This window comes from Typopeltis vanoorti, chromosome 5 (assembly GCF_054136105.1).
Source record: "Typopeltis vanoorti isolate ZY-2024b chromosome 5, IOZ_Tvanoo_1.0, whole genome shotgun sequence".
NCBI lineage: Eukaryota > Metazoa > Arthropoda > Arachnida > Uropygi > Thelyphonidae > Typopeltis > Typopeltis vanoorti.
Window position 1 is genome coordinate 29305617 of NC_143553.1, and position 17302 is coordinate 29322918.

Sequence of the window (17302 nt, forward strand, 5' to 3'; positions counted from 1 at the left end):
ACATGGTATAGTCTTAATTTTGTCTTTAATGATGATTTCCAGATGGGGCGGAGTTTGTAATGGAAGACTAGAGCCAGCTGTTTATGTTTTCTAATATCGTATATCATTACGTTTTCTAATATTATAATATAATAATTCTAATATCTCTATTATAATATCTCTAATAATTCTAATATCTATATCAGGCCTGCACAACATACGGCCCGCAGATCGCATGTGGCCCACAATGCTATTTATTTTGGCCCGTCTGCCTGATTGAAATTAATAAATCATATGGGGGAATATGAAATTAGACGATTTGAATTAAATTTTTACTAAGAGTCTGCATGTTTATGTTCATGCGATTAATGTCACAATCGTGTTTCTTTCAACTCAACAATAAATTGCATTTGGAGTTATTCCCACTGTCGTATTTAATAACAAATTATTACAATCACTTCGAGGTTTTGTTAGCGCTAGTGTCGCTGCAGGGAAATTCAAAGTTACATCTCTGTATTCTGTAATAACGACTTGATGTCTACGAATGAGAACAAATCATATTACACAAAGTTGGCCGTGTCTTGACTGGCTTTGGCAGTGTAGTGGTTGGTTGTAGCTGGAGCAATACATTATATAACTGTTATCATAACCTGCATTATTGTGAGTTTTTCAACATTAGTTTTTTAATTAATATTGTCAACCTCAACACAATGAGCTTAAGTAAAAAGCATAAAATAGATTCGGAACATCGAGCATTTAACCCTGAGTGGACAATAAAATATTTTTTACACTGTTTAAGGACAAAACAGTGTGCATTGTTTGCCGAAAATTTATCGTTGTGCCGAAAGAGTACGATCTGAGACATCATTTTGAATCGAAACATCCTAACCTTGTCAAGTTGGATGCAAGTGAAAAGCAAATAAAATCAGCAAAGTTATTGAAAGTCCTTAGCGGTGAGCAACAAGCCTTTAAAAAAGTGACATCTGCAAATGATGTTGCCACAAAGGTAAGCTTAAAAATATCACAAGAAATAGTTTGTGCTGGCAAATCATTTACTGAGGGAGAGTTGATAAAAAAAAGTGTCTGATGATTGCCGTTTTCGAATTGTGTCCTGATAAGCAAAATAATTTTGATATATCAGTTTGTCCCATATGACTGTTCAGCGCAGGGTGGCTGTTATTGCCGAAGATCTTAAAGATAACCTGCAAAAATCGGCTACTGAATTTTTCTATTATTTGTCTATTCGCTTGCTATGGATGAAAGTACTGACATGAAAGATACTGCACAAGCTTTTAATATATGTAAGAGGCGTTAATAAGAATTTTGAGGTGGCAGAGGAGCTTGCTGGTTTGTGTTCGATGAAAGGAAGAATAACAGGAAAGGAGACCGCAGAAAATATAAAGATGTGTATGTGTGTGTGTAACCGAAAAACTATCCTTAAATTTAAAGAATTTAGTAGCAGTTGCACTGATTGTGTCCCATCTATGCATGGAAAAAATGATGGTGCTGTAACATTTATTGAACAGTATGCAGGTAAACTATTGACAAAATTTCACTGCCTAATTCATCAGCAGGTGTTAGTGTTATGTTCAAAGGTTTTCAGTTTGATCATGTGATTAAAGTAGTATTTACTCTGGTCAACTATATTCGAGCACGGAGTTTGAAACACAATGTTTCAGGCATTTCTAGAAGAAAATGATGTCGAGTACGCGGATCTACCATACCACACTGATGTACGTTGGTTGAGCCACGGTAAAGTTTTGAAACGCTTTGTCACTCTAAAAAATGAACTAGTTGAATTTTTGGAATCTCAAGAAGATATGGAAAAATTCCTAGAAATAATGGATGAAGAATGGAATCAAGATTTATTTTTCTTGTGTGACATTTTGGGTCATTTGAATGACCTTAACTTACAGTTTCAAGGAAAAAATAAGTTTGTTTTTCAGTTAATGTTATAAAAGCATTCAAAATGAAATTAAGTTTGTTTGAAAATCAGCTTGCTAAGGTGGATATATGTCACATTTCTTAACTTGTCAACAGAATATTCCATCAGAATATCATTCTATCATTCAATGGTGGGTGGAAAATATAAGAAGCACATATCACTTCTAAGTGAGGAGTTTCAGAAAAGAATGCCATTGAGTAATGAAGCCGAAGTTCGCATAAAAGTGATTGAGGATCCATTTTCTGTCAAAGCAGGTAATCTACCTGTCGAACTCCAGATGGAAGTTATTGATCTCCAGTGTTCTGAAAACTATCAGGTCAAGCATAGGGAGAGTACTTTACAAGAGTTTTTTTCTATTCTGGATCAGGATAAATTTAAAAGTTTGTTGGATACTGCCTACCAGGTATTTTGTATGTTTGGGAGCACGTATACTTGTAAACAAACATTTTCGGTCTGAACTTGAACAAAACCAAACAGTGTTCATCTTTAAGTGATATCAATTTAGAGGCCATATTAAGAACGGCCACTTCAAACATGACACCAAACTTTGATAAAATAGTGTCAACAAAGAAATGCAATGTGTCACATTGCGACATTATGAATGTCACAATGTGACATTCAATCACTGATATTTCACTGAGAATAAGTGATATTCTCAGTGAAATTATTAGTAAACTTTGTGTTTATGTTTAAGTGGTTTTTCTTGAGAAATTTTACAGCTATACCTGTTTGTAAATAATTTTGATTATAATTTTAATTGCAACTCTCTAAAAAATTTAAATATGCATGTTAATTAGTATTTACTGTAGACCTACTAACAAATTTACTTAAGTTTAGCTGCAGTGGACTAGTCTAAGATTCAAGGTCCGAAGTAATCTGGCCCTTGGTCAGATGGTTCAAGTTGGGTTTGGCCCTCGAAGACAATCAAGTTGTGCAGGCTTGATCTATATCATTACGTTTTCTAATATTATCTAATTATCTATATTACTAATTATCTGATTTACTATATTATCTAATATCAAAAAAACGAATACCAGTCCAAAAATCAAGTGCTGCTAATAACCACTATAGAAACCAGCTCAGTAATATTGCATAATACAGAAACAAGCTTAAATATTGCTGATGATGATATCCAACAACATCAAAAGTTAAAGATTTTAGGTCTGGGGAGATGGCTCATTTGAGGCTATCTGCAAGATAGAGGACAACAGAACAAAATATATTGTTGGTTGCTGCTATAGACCAAGGTGTCCACAGAAAAATATAGATACCATGTATTGGCACATAGCATAATGAGTGCAAGCCAAGCAATTATTATAGGAGCTTCAACTATGGGAGAAGGAAAGGGGGGGGGGGGGCATGGCAAGATGGAAGTGGAATTCATACACTTGTTAAGAGATAATTACCTGAAACAGCATGTCATAGTGGCGACCATGGTTTTAAGAGTGCTGGACCTGGTAACAGCATCAGAAGACGCATCTGTAACCAAGGTAGAATCTCAGGAGTTGGCAGTTTATTTTCCACTTGGTTAGACTATAATAAATTTAGTTTAATCCTTTACCCAAGTGCAGGCAAACAAAGTTTGCACCTGAAGTAGTTCAGGACTGAGGCAACTCGTAGCAAAGGTGGACCAAGCTCTCATCACTCCTTTTCTCAGTATCTCCCATAATGCAAAGCACATCTCCTTGCAGACATGTATAAAGCTTAGTATCTTAGTATCACCACTTCTGGGTCTGCCTCCCACTGACGAGACCTCAATAAAGGTTGAAACCGGTCTGGGTAGTGGCCCTTTCCTTAATGCATAGCTTTATACATGTTCGCAAGGAGATGTGCTTTGCATTATGGGAGATACTGAGACAAGGAGTGATGAGAACTTGGTCCACCTTTGCTATGAGTTGCCTCAGTATTGAACTACTTCAGGCGCAAACTTTGTTTGCCTACATTTGGGTAAAGGATTAAACTAAATTTATTATAGTCTAACCAAGTGGAAAATAAACTTCCAACATCTTTCTCTAAATCTAGAGTAAATTAATAATAAAGTGGTACACCTTTTGGCAACTTGTATAAGTAAATATGACCTCTCCATTGCTTCTGTCTTAGTATCACCACTTCTGGGTCTGCCTCCCACTGACAAGACCTCATTAAAGGTCGAAACCGGTCTGGGTAGTGGCCCTTCCCTTAATGCATAGCTTTATACATGTCTGCAAGGAGATGTGCTTTGCACTATGGGAGATACTGAGACAAGGAGTGATGAGAGCTTGGTCCACCTTTGCTGCGAGTTGCCTCAGTCCTGAACTACTTCAGGCACAAACTTTGTTTGCACTTGGGTAAAGGATTAAACTAAATTTATTATAGAATCTCAGGAGTGGTTACTAAAGTATTGGAAAGGTTGGTTAACAGTAAAATCCAACAGTGAGTGGATAGGGATAATACTCTAAAGAGGACAGCACAGCTATGTAAAAAGTAGGTCTGCCTTAGTAATTTACCCACATTTTATAATAAAGTGACACAAGGATTGGATAAAGGAAATGGCTGCATTATGATGCCATAGCAAAGGCATCTGACAGAATAATACATCGAAAACTATTATAAAAGTTGGAGTAAATGGGTATGGATATAAAGCTAGTAACATGGATGGCAGGGGGGGGGGAGCTAAAAGACAGAAAGACACCAGAGAGAAGTATATGTTACAGGTGGAATCTAGGAGAATGACTAGTGAAATGCCTCAGGGTTCTATACTAGGGCCACTACTATTTCCCAATGATACATGGAAAGATTTAAGACGGGGGAGATGTTCATTTGCTTGCCGATGATGCAAAACTAAGGAGGGTAATAGTTGATAAAGGTTCCTGCAGGATGATTTAAATAAATTGGCACTGCGGACAAAGGACAATTATTGTCAATTTAATGTAGCAAAGTGAAAGGTTATGCACTTCGGCTTGAAAAGGTTACATACTAAATATCACAATGATGGCACTGGATTGCAGAAAATTGATGAGGCTAGGGACCTGGGGATAACGGTGGGCAGAGAGTTGATGTTCAGAGGGCATATTGCAAAAGTTGGTACGATTGTCAAATGACTATTTGAATTTGAAAAACACTAAAAAGTAAAGATAGAGAGAGATTATTAACAGACTTTATCAGGCTATGATTTGGCTGCATCTTGACTGCTGTGAACATCAGTGGTGGTAGACAGGATTCAGTGACAAATGACCAAGCTGGTGAATGGTCTGTGTAATGCTGCCCATGAGGACAGGTTGAAGGTGTGTGGGTTACAAAGATAATTTGATAGTTGGAAAAGAGGGGACATAACAGAAACTTATAAGGAGTTTATAAAAGTGACACAAAGGAAATTTTCAGTAAGTGACAAATAGAGAGATAATTATGGGTCATCCTTGGAAGTTGCATATGAATGTGTTAGTAACGGTGTGAGGACTAGATTTTTTGTGTGGAGAGTGGCGAATTTGTGGAATAAACTGCCAGAATTAGTTGTGAGTGCCCTGACAATGAATATGTTTATTGACAGGTTTTGTGTGTATAAAAGTTAGTGTTGGGTCTCATGCAATGAGTCTCTGAATTCCATGAAATACTCGTCCAACAACGTGTGGGTTCATATATTCAATGGCAAACCTTAATGAACCTTGCAAATCCACTTCAAATACAGAAACTCAAAATTCCGGCTCCTCAAGCACTACTCATTGCAGCTTTTCCAGTTATACTCTATGACTCCTTTCACTTCAAACATGCATATTATTGTGATATATGCCATAGCAGAAAGTATCCACCTTTCTGCTATATTTTAGCTAGAAGATTTTTAGCTCTTCTAGCTAAAAATCTCTTCTGCCCATTATATCAAATTCTTCTGCGGTTTCTATTGCTCTCCTAATGCCAGCAACCATTCCTGAGCTTTTTGATTTATTTCAGTCCGAATTTTGTCTAAATTTCCTAACTGTGAAGTCACCTTCCTCAGAGATCTATGTTTACACAACAATATCTTTCCTCTTCCCGCTCCACAGATCAAGCAAGTAATAATATAAAGGCATTTGCTATCAAGTATAAGCCGTTTACGTCCTTACAAGAAAACCAGAACCGCATAACCATTCTCCAAACACCACATCTCGCATCCTTACTGGTCTCATCAAAGCACAATGAATATTGTTTGTCTTCTAAGGCAATTCAGACCACCATCTAGTGCAGATCTTTTCTCCCAAGGAAGAAAGACATAAAACTGCTTTCATTCACACAATTTGTGTGGTATTATAAGAATGCCAAGTAGGATAATCTTACTTCAACATCTATACTTCATTCCCTTGGCTGGATTGCTATTTCCAGCTAATGTAACAGTGAAATAATATTGGTATGGAAACAGGTATTCTCCATTGAACCGTATATTCCTATCACCTATCTAAGCCTTCATTCTACAGAAGATGTGCCAAGGGAAAAGAGAAGAACTGACCACACTATCTTTCATCCAAAACTCCATCTTCCTATACTGCTTATACTCCTGAAACAGCTACAAGAAAACCATCACAACACATCCAAACTGATTTTGAGAGCTAAAACAGGAAACTTATATCCTGTCGAAATGGCAGCCATGACATTACCTATCCAACATTGCTCCAATCACTGTTATATATGGATTATTCTATTGCGTCATCACCCACAACAAGTTCCTGGCTTCTTCCTTCTCCACAAATTCTTGTACAGCAGACATCAATAAATATCCCACAATGATTCCAAACACTCAAGAATGCCTTTAACCTTTCACCAGAAGGAGATCATAAATATCTCGTCTAAACTGGATATCCAAAAGTCTCCTGGTTCTGATGACATATCTCAAATTGTTCTAAAGGTTTGTGCTCCAAGTTTAACTCCTAGTCTATGTCACCTTTCCTTGCTCTTTTATTATACTGGTATATCCTGCAACCTGGAAATTAGCAAACATACAATCCATTCCTAAGAAGGGTGACAAATCTTTCCAACTACTACTACTATCCAAATGCACTCACTCCAGATTTCTTTCTGAAGTAATGGAAAAAGTCATCACTCTTCTATGCTATACTGAAAACTTAACTATGGCCCATCTTTCTCTCTCTCTCTCACTCTGAACAAGTACCATGGAATTTCCAGATCTCCAATGCTTTTGACTAGATCTGGCACTAAGATCTATCAAGTAAGCTCCCATCATTTGCAGGAGTCAAGACAGACTTTGGTCCATCCCAACTCCTGCAACTGAGTTGCCACCTTTTTATTTTTGACTGGATGTAAACTATGGTGATGGTTGATGGTTCTTTGTCCCCTAACTGTGCAAATAATGCTAGAGTTTTGAAGAGTTCTCTCACCCACCCTTTTCCTTCTATATATCGATGATCTACTCCAGCTGACTGCCAGTTCAGTACAAGTTTTGATTATAACAATACAAAAATCTCTATACAAGATGAGATTATCAACTTGTGATTATTATTATTATTATTTTCGGGCTACTCCAGGGAGTCCTTAGACTCATCGAGGGAGGCCCTAACATCATGTCAAGAACAACTCTTCGACATTCACACAGTATTTATCATACCTTGCCTTGAACTCATTCACGGTCGTAGCACCCACAACAGACTCTAGTTGCTTATTCCACTCATTCACCACTCTCCAAGTAAAAAAACCTAGCTCTAACACCCCTGCTAACCACATTCTTGCCCAGCTTCCATGTATGGCCCCTAGTCCTCCCACCACCAGTCCTATTCTCAAAAATATCTTCTGGATTAACCTTATAGAAACCCTTCAGTAATTTGAATGTCCCAATCATATCACCCCTTTTCTGCCTATCAACCAATTTTTGCAATCCCCAAATCTTAACCTGTTCTCATAAGGCTCATTCCACAGACCTGCTATCATCTTGGTCACTCGTCTCTGAATCCTCTCCACCTCCTCCCCATCAAGAAGAAACCTGGCATCCATATCTGGGCACAGTGGTCTAGATGGGGTCTTAACAAGGCTTGATACAGAGGTACAATAACTTGCTTGTCTCTGCTCGTTAAGGTATTTTTCAACAACCAAGTGAGTTGATGAGCTGATTTAGCTACTTTCGCAATGTGCCCCCTAAACTTCATCTGCCTATCCACCAACACTCCCAAGTCCCTGGCCTCATCAATCTCTTGGAGTACAGTTCCACCCATGTGGTATACTGCTGCTAATCTTTTCACCCCAAAATGCAGAACCTTACATTTTGTCACATTAAATCGACATCCATTCTCCTTAGCCCAGAACTCCAATCTATCTAAGTCATCCTGCAAGACTTAGACATCTTCTGCATTCACTATCGCCCTCCCCAACTTTGCATCATCAGCGAACAAATGAACTGTTCCTCTCAGATCCTTTCCTATATCATTAATGAACAAATTAAACAGCAGTGGTCCAAGAGCAGAACCCTGCGGCACACCACTAGTCACAGGCCGTCTTTTGGACTCCACTCCTGAATAAACCACTCTTTGATATCTCTCCATCAACCTCCCACCTATCCATCTCACCAACCCTATATCCATTCCCACATGTTGTAGTTTACGGATTAGAATTCCATGTGGTAGCCTGTCAAATGCCTTTGCCAGGTCCAGCAGTATCACTGTAAACCCATTTCCCTTATCCAGTTCAGCCGTCACCTTGTTATAAAACTTGAGCAAGTTACTCAGGCATGATCTACCCTTTACAAAGCCATGCTGTCCCCTGTATAGTATCTCATTTTCACCAATCCATTCCTGTATTTTTCTCTTGACTACTTTCTCCAAGACCTTGACAACAACTCCTGATATGCTGATCGGTCGGTAATTTGCAACCATAGTCTTGGATCCTCCTTTATGAAGTGAAACTATTTTCCCCTCTTACCACGCCTTCGGGACTAAACCAGACCTGAGACTCAGATTAAACAACATGGTCAAGGGCACTTATAATTCCTTAGCCGCTTCACGCAAGATCCGTGCCGGTATACCATCCAATCCCACAGATGTATTCACATTAAGGTTCTGTAATAGACTATTCACCTCCACTTCATTCATCACAATTCCCGTATAAACTAATGGCTCCTTCATTTTTTCAATGTCTCCACCTGGATGATATACTTTTGCAAAGTGTGTGCTCAGTAACTCCACTATATCGTCTGGTTCAGTGACCTCCTTACCATCGTCATTCCTTAAAATCATTTTGCCATGTACAGTTTTTTTTTTGCTTGCAGCATATTGAAAGAACTGTTTGGGATTTCTCTTTTGCTTGCATAGCTAGTTTCCTTTCATAATCGGCTTTTGCTGTTTTTACCACACTTGTTACCCTTCTGGCCTGCACTTTATACCGTTCATGTGCCTGCAGGTCACCCCTTTCTTTAAATTCCCTCCATAGTTGTTTCTTTTTTTGTAGCTCAAGCTTAATGGTGTTATTCATCCATTTAACCCCTACTTGTTTTACTATTCAGACCCTAGGTATGCAATCAGCCATAACCTCCTGTAAATGCTCCTTGACCACTTCCCATGCTCTATCGACGTCCAGCCCTTCAGTTGTACATGCCATGGCACTGATCCAAGCAATCTCCTAAGCTTGTCATACTTGCCAGCATGGTAATTCCACATATACCCTGTCTTAATGAAAAATTCCACACCTTTAGCCACCTTCCAGGTCAAGACCTTATGATCACTCTCACCAATAGGTGGCAACATGGTCATATTCATTACAGTCAAATTGTGCGATGCTATTACCAGGTCAAGCACTCTCACACCCCTAGTATTTTCAATTACATGCTGTCTCAGATAGTTATCCCTTAATAATTGAATAAAATCCATTTCCTTCCTCACATGTGTCCTCTCCTCCTTCCAATCAATGTTACCATAATTAAAATCCCCCATAATAATTACTCTCCTTCCACTCATTTCATCAATTTGTTTATGCATACTCTCTCCACCATCTATTCCATCACCTGGTCTATAGCAGCACCCAACTGTATATTTTATTCTGCCAGTCTCAATCTCACACCAAATAGCCTCAAATGAGCTCCTTTCACTACCCTGCAATACAACTTCAATTCTCCTTGGTTGCAGTTCATCAGCTATCATCAATAACACCCCTCCCCCCATTTTATTCTCTCTGTCCCTCCTAAATACACTATAACCTACACATTCTATCCCACTAACTATATCATCTTTCGTCAGCCATGTTTCACTAATGCCAATAACTTGTGGCCAGGAAGAGCCAATCAAGGCCAAAAATTCTTCCTTCTTGTTCCTAATACTTCTGGCATTAGCATACATGAAATGCAGTGATCCCTTTGTTCCACCCCTATCTTGATGCGTTATTCTAAATGTCCCATTCCCATTTTTTTTTCTTAGTATTGGCTCAGGTACATTATATACATTTTTACACTCAACTGTCTCACTGATGTCTGCATATCCACTCCCCCCCATCCTTGGTAGTTCTAGTTTCCCTGGTTCTGCACATCCATTTTCATTTCATTCAGCAACACTTTTTCCAGTCTTCGCACACCAAGTCCATTCAAATGCAGGCCATCCATCTTGTATAAGTCCTTTCGCCCATCAAACTCATTCCACACGTCCACGAATTCCACACCACACCGTTTGCATAACCTGCGCATAATGCCATTTGCGATTAGGGCCCTCCTTCTAAACTCCTCTCTGTCATACCGTGGCAACAGACTGACCATTCTAACTCTGTCACTCTTTTCTTTCGCTACCTTTAACAACACTTTCAAGTCCTCTCTCATAAAAAATTTATCACCTTTCAATTTATTCGTACCCGTAATTATGCTAACCTCAAATCTCTCTCTCTCACCATAAACATATTAAAAATACTGTCTCATCTACCTCCAAAAAAATAAGTTCTTTCAATCAAAGCATTAGTTTACTTCAGAACAGTTTTTAAATCTATACATATGACAAATCCATCCACCCAATGAATACCCATCTTACATATGGGGTGGTGTCCCTAAGAGTTCCATAAAGTTACTCAATTCAGTACAGAAAAGAGCTGGTTGATTATTTATTTATCGTATGGCATGTACACATAATTAAAAGACAATAAAATAAAATACACATGAATATAGATAAGATACACATATATGATAATATAAATAAAAAAAGTAAAACACCTTCATTCATTAAATACAAACACGAAATTTATGACAAGCATCCAACAGAAGATTAATCATATTTTAACATTTAGGTTTTTAATCCAATTGATCGCCTCTGGGGATAGATCAAAGATATCCTTAAAGTCACCTAGATATGCCGTCGGCTCACATTATTGTACAATATGGCGAATAGTTTGGGTCTCGGCTCCTCAGGGACAGTGGGTATTTGGTATCTTACTCCACTTTGAAAGTAAGCTCCACATACACCATGGCCTGTATGAATAGCCATCGTCCATATATTCCTGGGCAGGTCAAATCCATATGGTTTTTTGAAGATGTTTATGTAATTACGAACTTCAGGTGATACTGCTTGGGACAACAGTACATCCGACCTACTCACCATACTGTCATTCTGGCTAAGAAGATTACGGGCGGTTTTTATGGCAAGTCTTCTGAATTTTAGTCTATTAAATAAAGCATCTAGAATAAATTCATGTATTGGGAGGTTTTGGTTATTTGAAATTCTTTTATATTCACGAAGCAAGGCTTCCTGTCATCACAGTTCCGGAGGAGCAATATGGCTCAAAGTGGAGAGCCATTGTAAGGGTGTATGCCTAATGCAACCCGTTATTAAACACAGAGTGGAGTTAAGTTGAGCATCTAGTTTATTGACATGGTAACTATTGAGCCAGACAGGAGCACCACAGTGCACTGCAGAGTTGTGGCACTTGAGCCCCATGTAGTACCACAAAGCTTCTGAACTATGTTATTTCTGGTGCGAACTTTAGCAGCGATATTAATCATCTGCTGTTTATATGTCAGAGTTCAATCCAGAGTTATTCCCAGATGTTTAGGTGTTGGATTAAATGAAATTAATGTTCCATCAGCATATATCTCTGGATTTTGATTTACAAGTCTGTTATTGAGGTGGAAGCAAGAACATCTGGTTTTATCAGAATTTGGTATTAATCTCCATTTTTTATAGAACTGCCATAAAGCCGACAGATCATTTGTCAATATTTCTTCAGTTCTTTTTTTACAGACTTGTCGCTGATCGCCAAAACTAGATCATCTGCATGAGCAAACTTCCTGCTGGCTGTTTTAGGAATATCTGCGAAGTAAAGGCTAAAAATCAGTGGTGCAAGCACCGAGCCCTGAGGTAATCCATTCTTAAGCACTCTCTGTTTACTGATGCTTCCTCCTGTGACTACTGAAATATCGATCACACAGTAATTTGTTTAGGAGATAACCCAGTATTTTACATGGCCTTAAGAAATTTATATATGAGTCCCTCCCTCTAAACAGTATTGTAAGCCACTGTTAAGTCAATAAAGACTGCAGTAGTCTTCGTATGTTGTTAAGCTGAGAACTTGATCGCAGCTGCGATCTCTTCTGAACCCCACTTGTTCTATTGGAACACGTTCCAAAATTTTCTCACTGATCCTATTCAATATTAGTCTCTCCAACAATTTGTAGGTTGCACTTAAAAGGGTTATGGGGCAATAGCTTTCAGTTCTGTCTGCTGGCTTACCTGGGGTGCAATTCTAGCTTTTGCCTCCTCGTGGTGCACCCTGGGTCACACTAATGAGCTAGAGCAACTGGCGGCCAGACCATTGTGCAACCTCCTGACCATATTTACTCATGGAAGCAGGTTGATTAATGACTCCTCTATCACCAATTCACTTCACTCAGTTTCACACAGACATTCAGTTTCAAATGTATCCCTGATTGCACCCAATGCATGAAAATGAGGTTTTCATATTCTATAAATACTTCCATGGCTACTACTAAAATGAATTGCCATTAATAATGCTCCACCTCTATTAAATTTACTGAAATGGGAAGATTAGCAATTCAACACTCCTTTCGCAGTTGAACTACAAACCAACAGAACAAATTATGTTTTCCATGGAAAATCCACAACTCTTCAAATCAAATGTGAATGCATCCCCTTTTTGCCCATCCATAGTACTGATGTACTACAGGTTAAAGAATCTCATGTGTATAGGATCTTCTTAAAAAATCTTTCTTCATCTAAAAAATTATCAATAAATTAAATATAAACAAATTTAACATGCTCTATAATATAATTAAAAAAGGAAAAACAATATTACTTTTTTTGTTCAGTATCACTATCAAGTTCAAATGATGATTCATATTCCCCTCCATTATGGGCCTGCAAAGGAAAAGGGGGGTAAAAAAGTTAATCTAAGTTAACACTGTTTACTACATCTTTCGTTACTAGATAAAGGTTATTCAGAATTGCATAAACACCATTAACTCTAGTGCAAATTACAAGGTTTTTTTTTTTCTGAAAATCTTAATAGGAAAATCTCTTTAAGGAATGTTTGACATTATTGTTATTATTATTACCCAAGACCCCATGGAGTCAAAGATTCATCAAGAAGGTCCTTTTATCAAAGGACCTCCTTGATAAAAGGAATCATCACACAGTGCTTTAAACACACTCAGATTCTCTGCAGACACCACACTCTCAGGCAAGGCATTCCAATCATTCACAACTCTGCATGAAAAAAACCTGCCTCTCACTCCCTCCTTATACAGCTTCCAGGGATGACCTCGGGTTCTCCCCTGATCTCCCACTATTTTCTGTAGAACCTCTCCAGCACTGATCCTATAACAACCCCTTAATAACTTGTAGGTCTCTATCGTATCTACCCTCCTCCTCCTTCACCAGACTCTGCAAGTTGCATCTTCTCAATTTTCTCATACTCGGCGTTCCAGGGGTTAGAAACTACCTTAGTCAGTTGCCTCTGGATCCTCCCCAACATCTCTTCATTATTCTGAAAACCAAGTGACCAAATCTGTGCACAATAGTCCATGTGAGGCCTAATCAAAGCCTTATACAATGGAACAAGAATCTCCCTACTTCTACAAGTCAGTGTCCTCTGCATCATTCCCAGAAGCCTTTGTGTTGTCTTCACAATTTTGGCTGTGTGTCCCCTAAATTTCAGATCCTTATCTACTATCACCCCCCAGATCTCTTATTTCCTCCACCTCCGACAATATATCCTCACCAAACATAAATTCTGCATCCCATTTTTGTTTTCCAAATTTTAAAACCTTACATTTTGCAACATTGAACTCGCATCCCAATTCCTGTGCCCAATCACTCAATTTATTCAAGTTTTCTTGTAAGGCCACAACATTTTCTCTACTCTTCATGGTTCGTCCCAACTTTGCATCATCAGCAAACAACTGAATATCTCAATCCAAATCTTCACCAATATCATAAATATACAAGTTAAACAGCAATGGCCCTAAAACAGATCCCTGAGGCACACCACAAGTAACTTTCCTTTTCCTGGATATCCCTCCCGCCATACACAACTTGTTGCTACCTATCAGATAGCCAGTCTCCAATCCAATGCACCACTCCCATTTGACTATCAACTTATCATGCAGAAATCTATCAAAAGCCTTGGCAAAATCTAAGTATATTACTGTGTATCCTTCTTCTCTGTCCATGGAAGCAGTCGCCTTATTGTAATAAGTAAGTAGATTACTATCCATGCTATCCATCAAAGATAATACCATTGTTGTCAACCTAATTCTGGATCCTAGTTCTCCCAAACTTCTCCAACAACTTAACTACAACAACTGACACACAGATAGGCCCTAGTTTGATGCTTGAGTTCCATCACCTCCTTCATGAAGTGGCACAATTTTTGCCTTCCTTCCACTCCTTAGGAACTTGACCGAGTGCAAGACTCGTATTAAAAAAATATATCAAGGCCGGCACCCACTCCCTGGCATATTCCTTCAGAATACATGGTGATAAATTATCAAGTCCCACAGCCTTAATTACATCTAGTTTGTTCAACTCCCCATACACCTCTTGTTCACTTACAGTCAGTGTCATCTACCCATCATCAACTGCTCTCGATCTCTCCATGAAGTCACATTCACAAGATTGGAAGACCTTTATGAACTTCTCATTAAGTATCTCCACCACACCTTCTGCAACAGCTGTCTTCATACCATTTTCTCCAATCAATGTCATCCTTCCATAATCTTTCTTTCTTTTGCTGGCTACATATCGAAAGAACTCCTTAGGATTATTTTTAGCTTCATTAGCTAACTGCTGTTCATACCTCTTTTCAGCTACCCTCACCAACCAAGTCACCTGCCTTGCCTGGTTTTTGTAGTCCTCATGGAATTTGTTAATTCCATTTTTCACTATTTTCATTGTGAAATATTTATCCATTTCACACCTACCTTATTTAACCTTCTCACCCTTGGATTACATTTAGACATTGCATCTACTAGACAGTTTTTGAAAATCCCCCAAGCTGCATTGATCTCTTTTCCAGCTAACTCCTCATTCCATGCTACACCTGCAAGCTGTCTCCTAAGCTGTTCATAATCACCCCCTTCTAGTTCCACATATACCCTTTTCTTACAGATTCCTCACACTGCTGGCAACCACCCAGGAAATCACCTCATGGTCACGCTCACCAATTATTAGTATTATTATTAAAACAGACTTATTATAAAGTCTTCATGAAGTTTTAAATTTTCATAAATTATGTTTTATATATGATAAAATCTATTGTAAAAAAAAGGATAAGGAACGAATTTATTACAGTTTTACATACATTTATTCTTCTTGGAATTGCTAATTCTCAACAAGTCCAACAAACCAAGATATGATTCTGAATCCTACAAATACATTTTGTAGGTTTTGTAAAATTCCTGCCATGTAACCTCAAGGGTGTACAGGATATGATAGTACTACATGAAAAATTTACATTATTACTAACTTCCTATCTACAATTTTCTTCCAAATCAGTCTGTTACCTGTCAAGACTTCAACATTATCAGATCTTATATTCCTATCTTCTAAGGCACTTTTTACCATATTAATCCACATATATTTCTTCCTGTGGATCTTTATCCTGCCAACCAGGCAGAGAACACTTGTTTTGCTAATCTCTCCTCGTCCATTCTGTTTAAGTGACCATACCACCTGAGATTAGTTCTACTAATGCATTCCTGGATGCTGACAAAGTCAAGTTCTTTCCTAATATCCCCATTTTTAACATGACACAGCCATCGATGCCATCTGTTCACACCCCTAATCTTTCTCAGGACTCTCATATCTGCGATCTCTAGTCTTCGGTCAAGTGTTTTACTTCTAACCCAGCACTCAGATCAATAAGTTAAAATTTGTTTGAACACTGTCTTGTATACAGCTAATTTAGTGTTTTGACTAATTTATCTCTTATTCCATATACATTTATTCAACTGACTTCCTACCATACCAGCTTTGTTGATTCTCTTGTATATTTCCATATTTAATTTACCATCTAAACTAAAAATCGTGCCCAAGTAGCTGAAATGTTTCACTTGTTCCATAGGTTCTCCATTCACAATGCAATTGATATTTTCAATGCTACTGCCTATTTTCATTGTTTTTGTCTTGTTATTGCTGACCTTCATACCATATCTATTACAACAATCATTCAATTTAGTTTGGGAATCTTGCAGACTTGTAGCGGATTTATTTAGAAGTATAACATCATCCGCATAAAGCAAAGAGCTGACATGAACATCTCCAATTTTGATATCAGGTTTAATACCACTTTCCTTCATAATGTGATCCATATAGATAATGAATAATGAAAGGGATAATGTACATCCTTGTCTCACACCAGATTTAACATTAAACCATCTTCCTGTACTTACTTCAATTCTAACTGCTGACTTACAACTCAAATAAAGACTAAGTATTGCTTGATATAATGCCCAATTGATACGATATAACTGTAGTGCATTGAACAGCTTCTCTCTTGGCACCTTGTCATATGAATTTTCCAGATCTACAAAACTTAAATACAGATTTTGTTATATTCCTATGATTTTTCAACTATTTGTTGTAAAGTGAAGATCTGATCCTGACAGCTTCTAGTTAGCCTGAATCCAGCTTGTTCTTCACCAAGCTTTACTTTCACAATCCTTCTCAACCATTTCTCAAGTATACTTGCATAAATCTTACCAGGAACACTCAGTAGAGAAATATCTCTGTAATTCTTACATTCAGTTTTATTTCCCTTTTTATATATGGGTATTATGAGAGGTCTGCTCCAATCATCTGGAATTCATCCCTCTGTCCAGGCCTTCTGAACTATGCAGTGCAGCCACTGGAAGACTTTTATAACCTCCATACTTGATCATTTCTGGTCGAATATCATCTACTCCTGCTGTCTTTCCACATTTCAGGCCTTTGATGGCTTTTT

General features: G+C 38.0%; 1 protein-coding gene across 3 annotated transcripts in view; it reads right to left on the reverse strand.

Annotated features, from left to right (window-relative positions):
* LOC150106278 (protein FRA10AC1 homolog) overlaps positions 1–17302 on the reverse strand; it is a 242899-nt gene that overhangs the window by 208050 nt on the left and 17547 nt on the right. For 2 of the 3 annotated variants that reach the window (XM_090393066.1, XM_090393068.1), the window contains exon 2: positions 13157–13218. The exons of the other annotated variant lie outside the window; for it this stretch is intronic. In XM_090393066.1, the coding sequence (XP_090249192.1) occupies positions 13157–13218 (62 nt within the window). The remainder of the gene's footprint in view (positions 1–13156; positions 13219–17302) is intronic. 3 annotated transcript variants of the gene reach the window in all.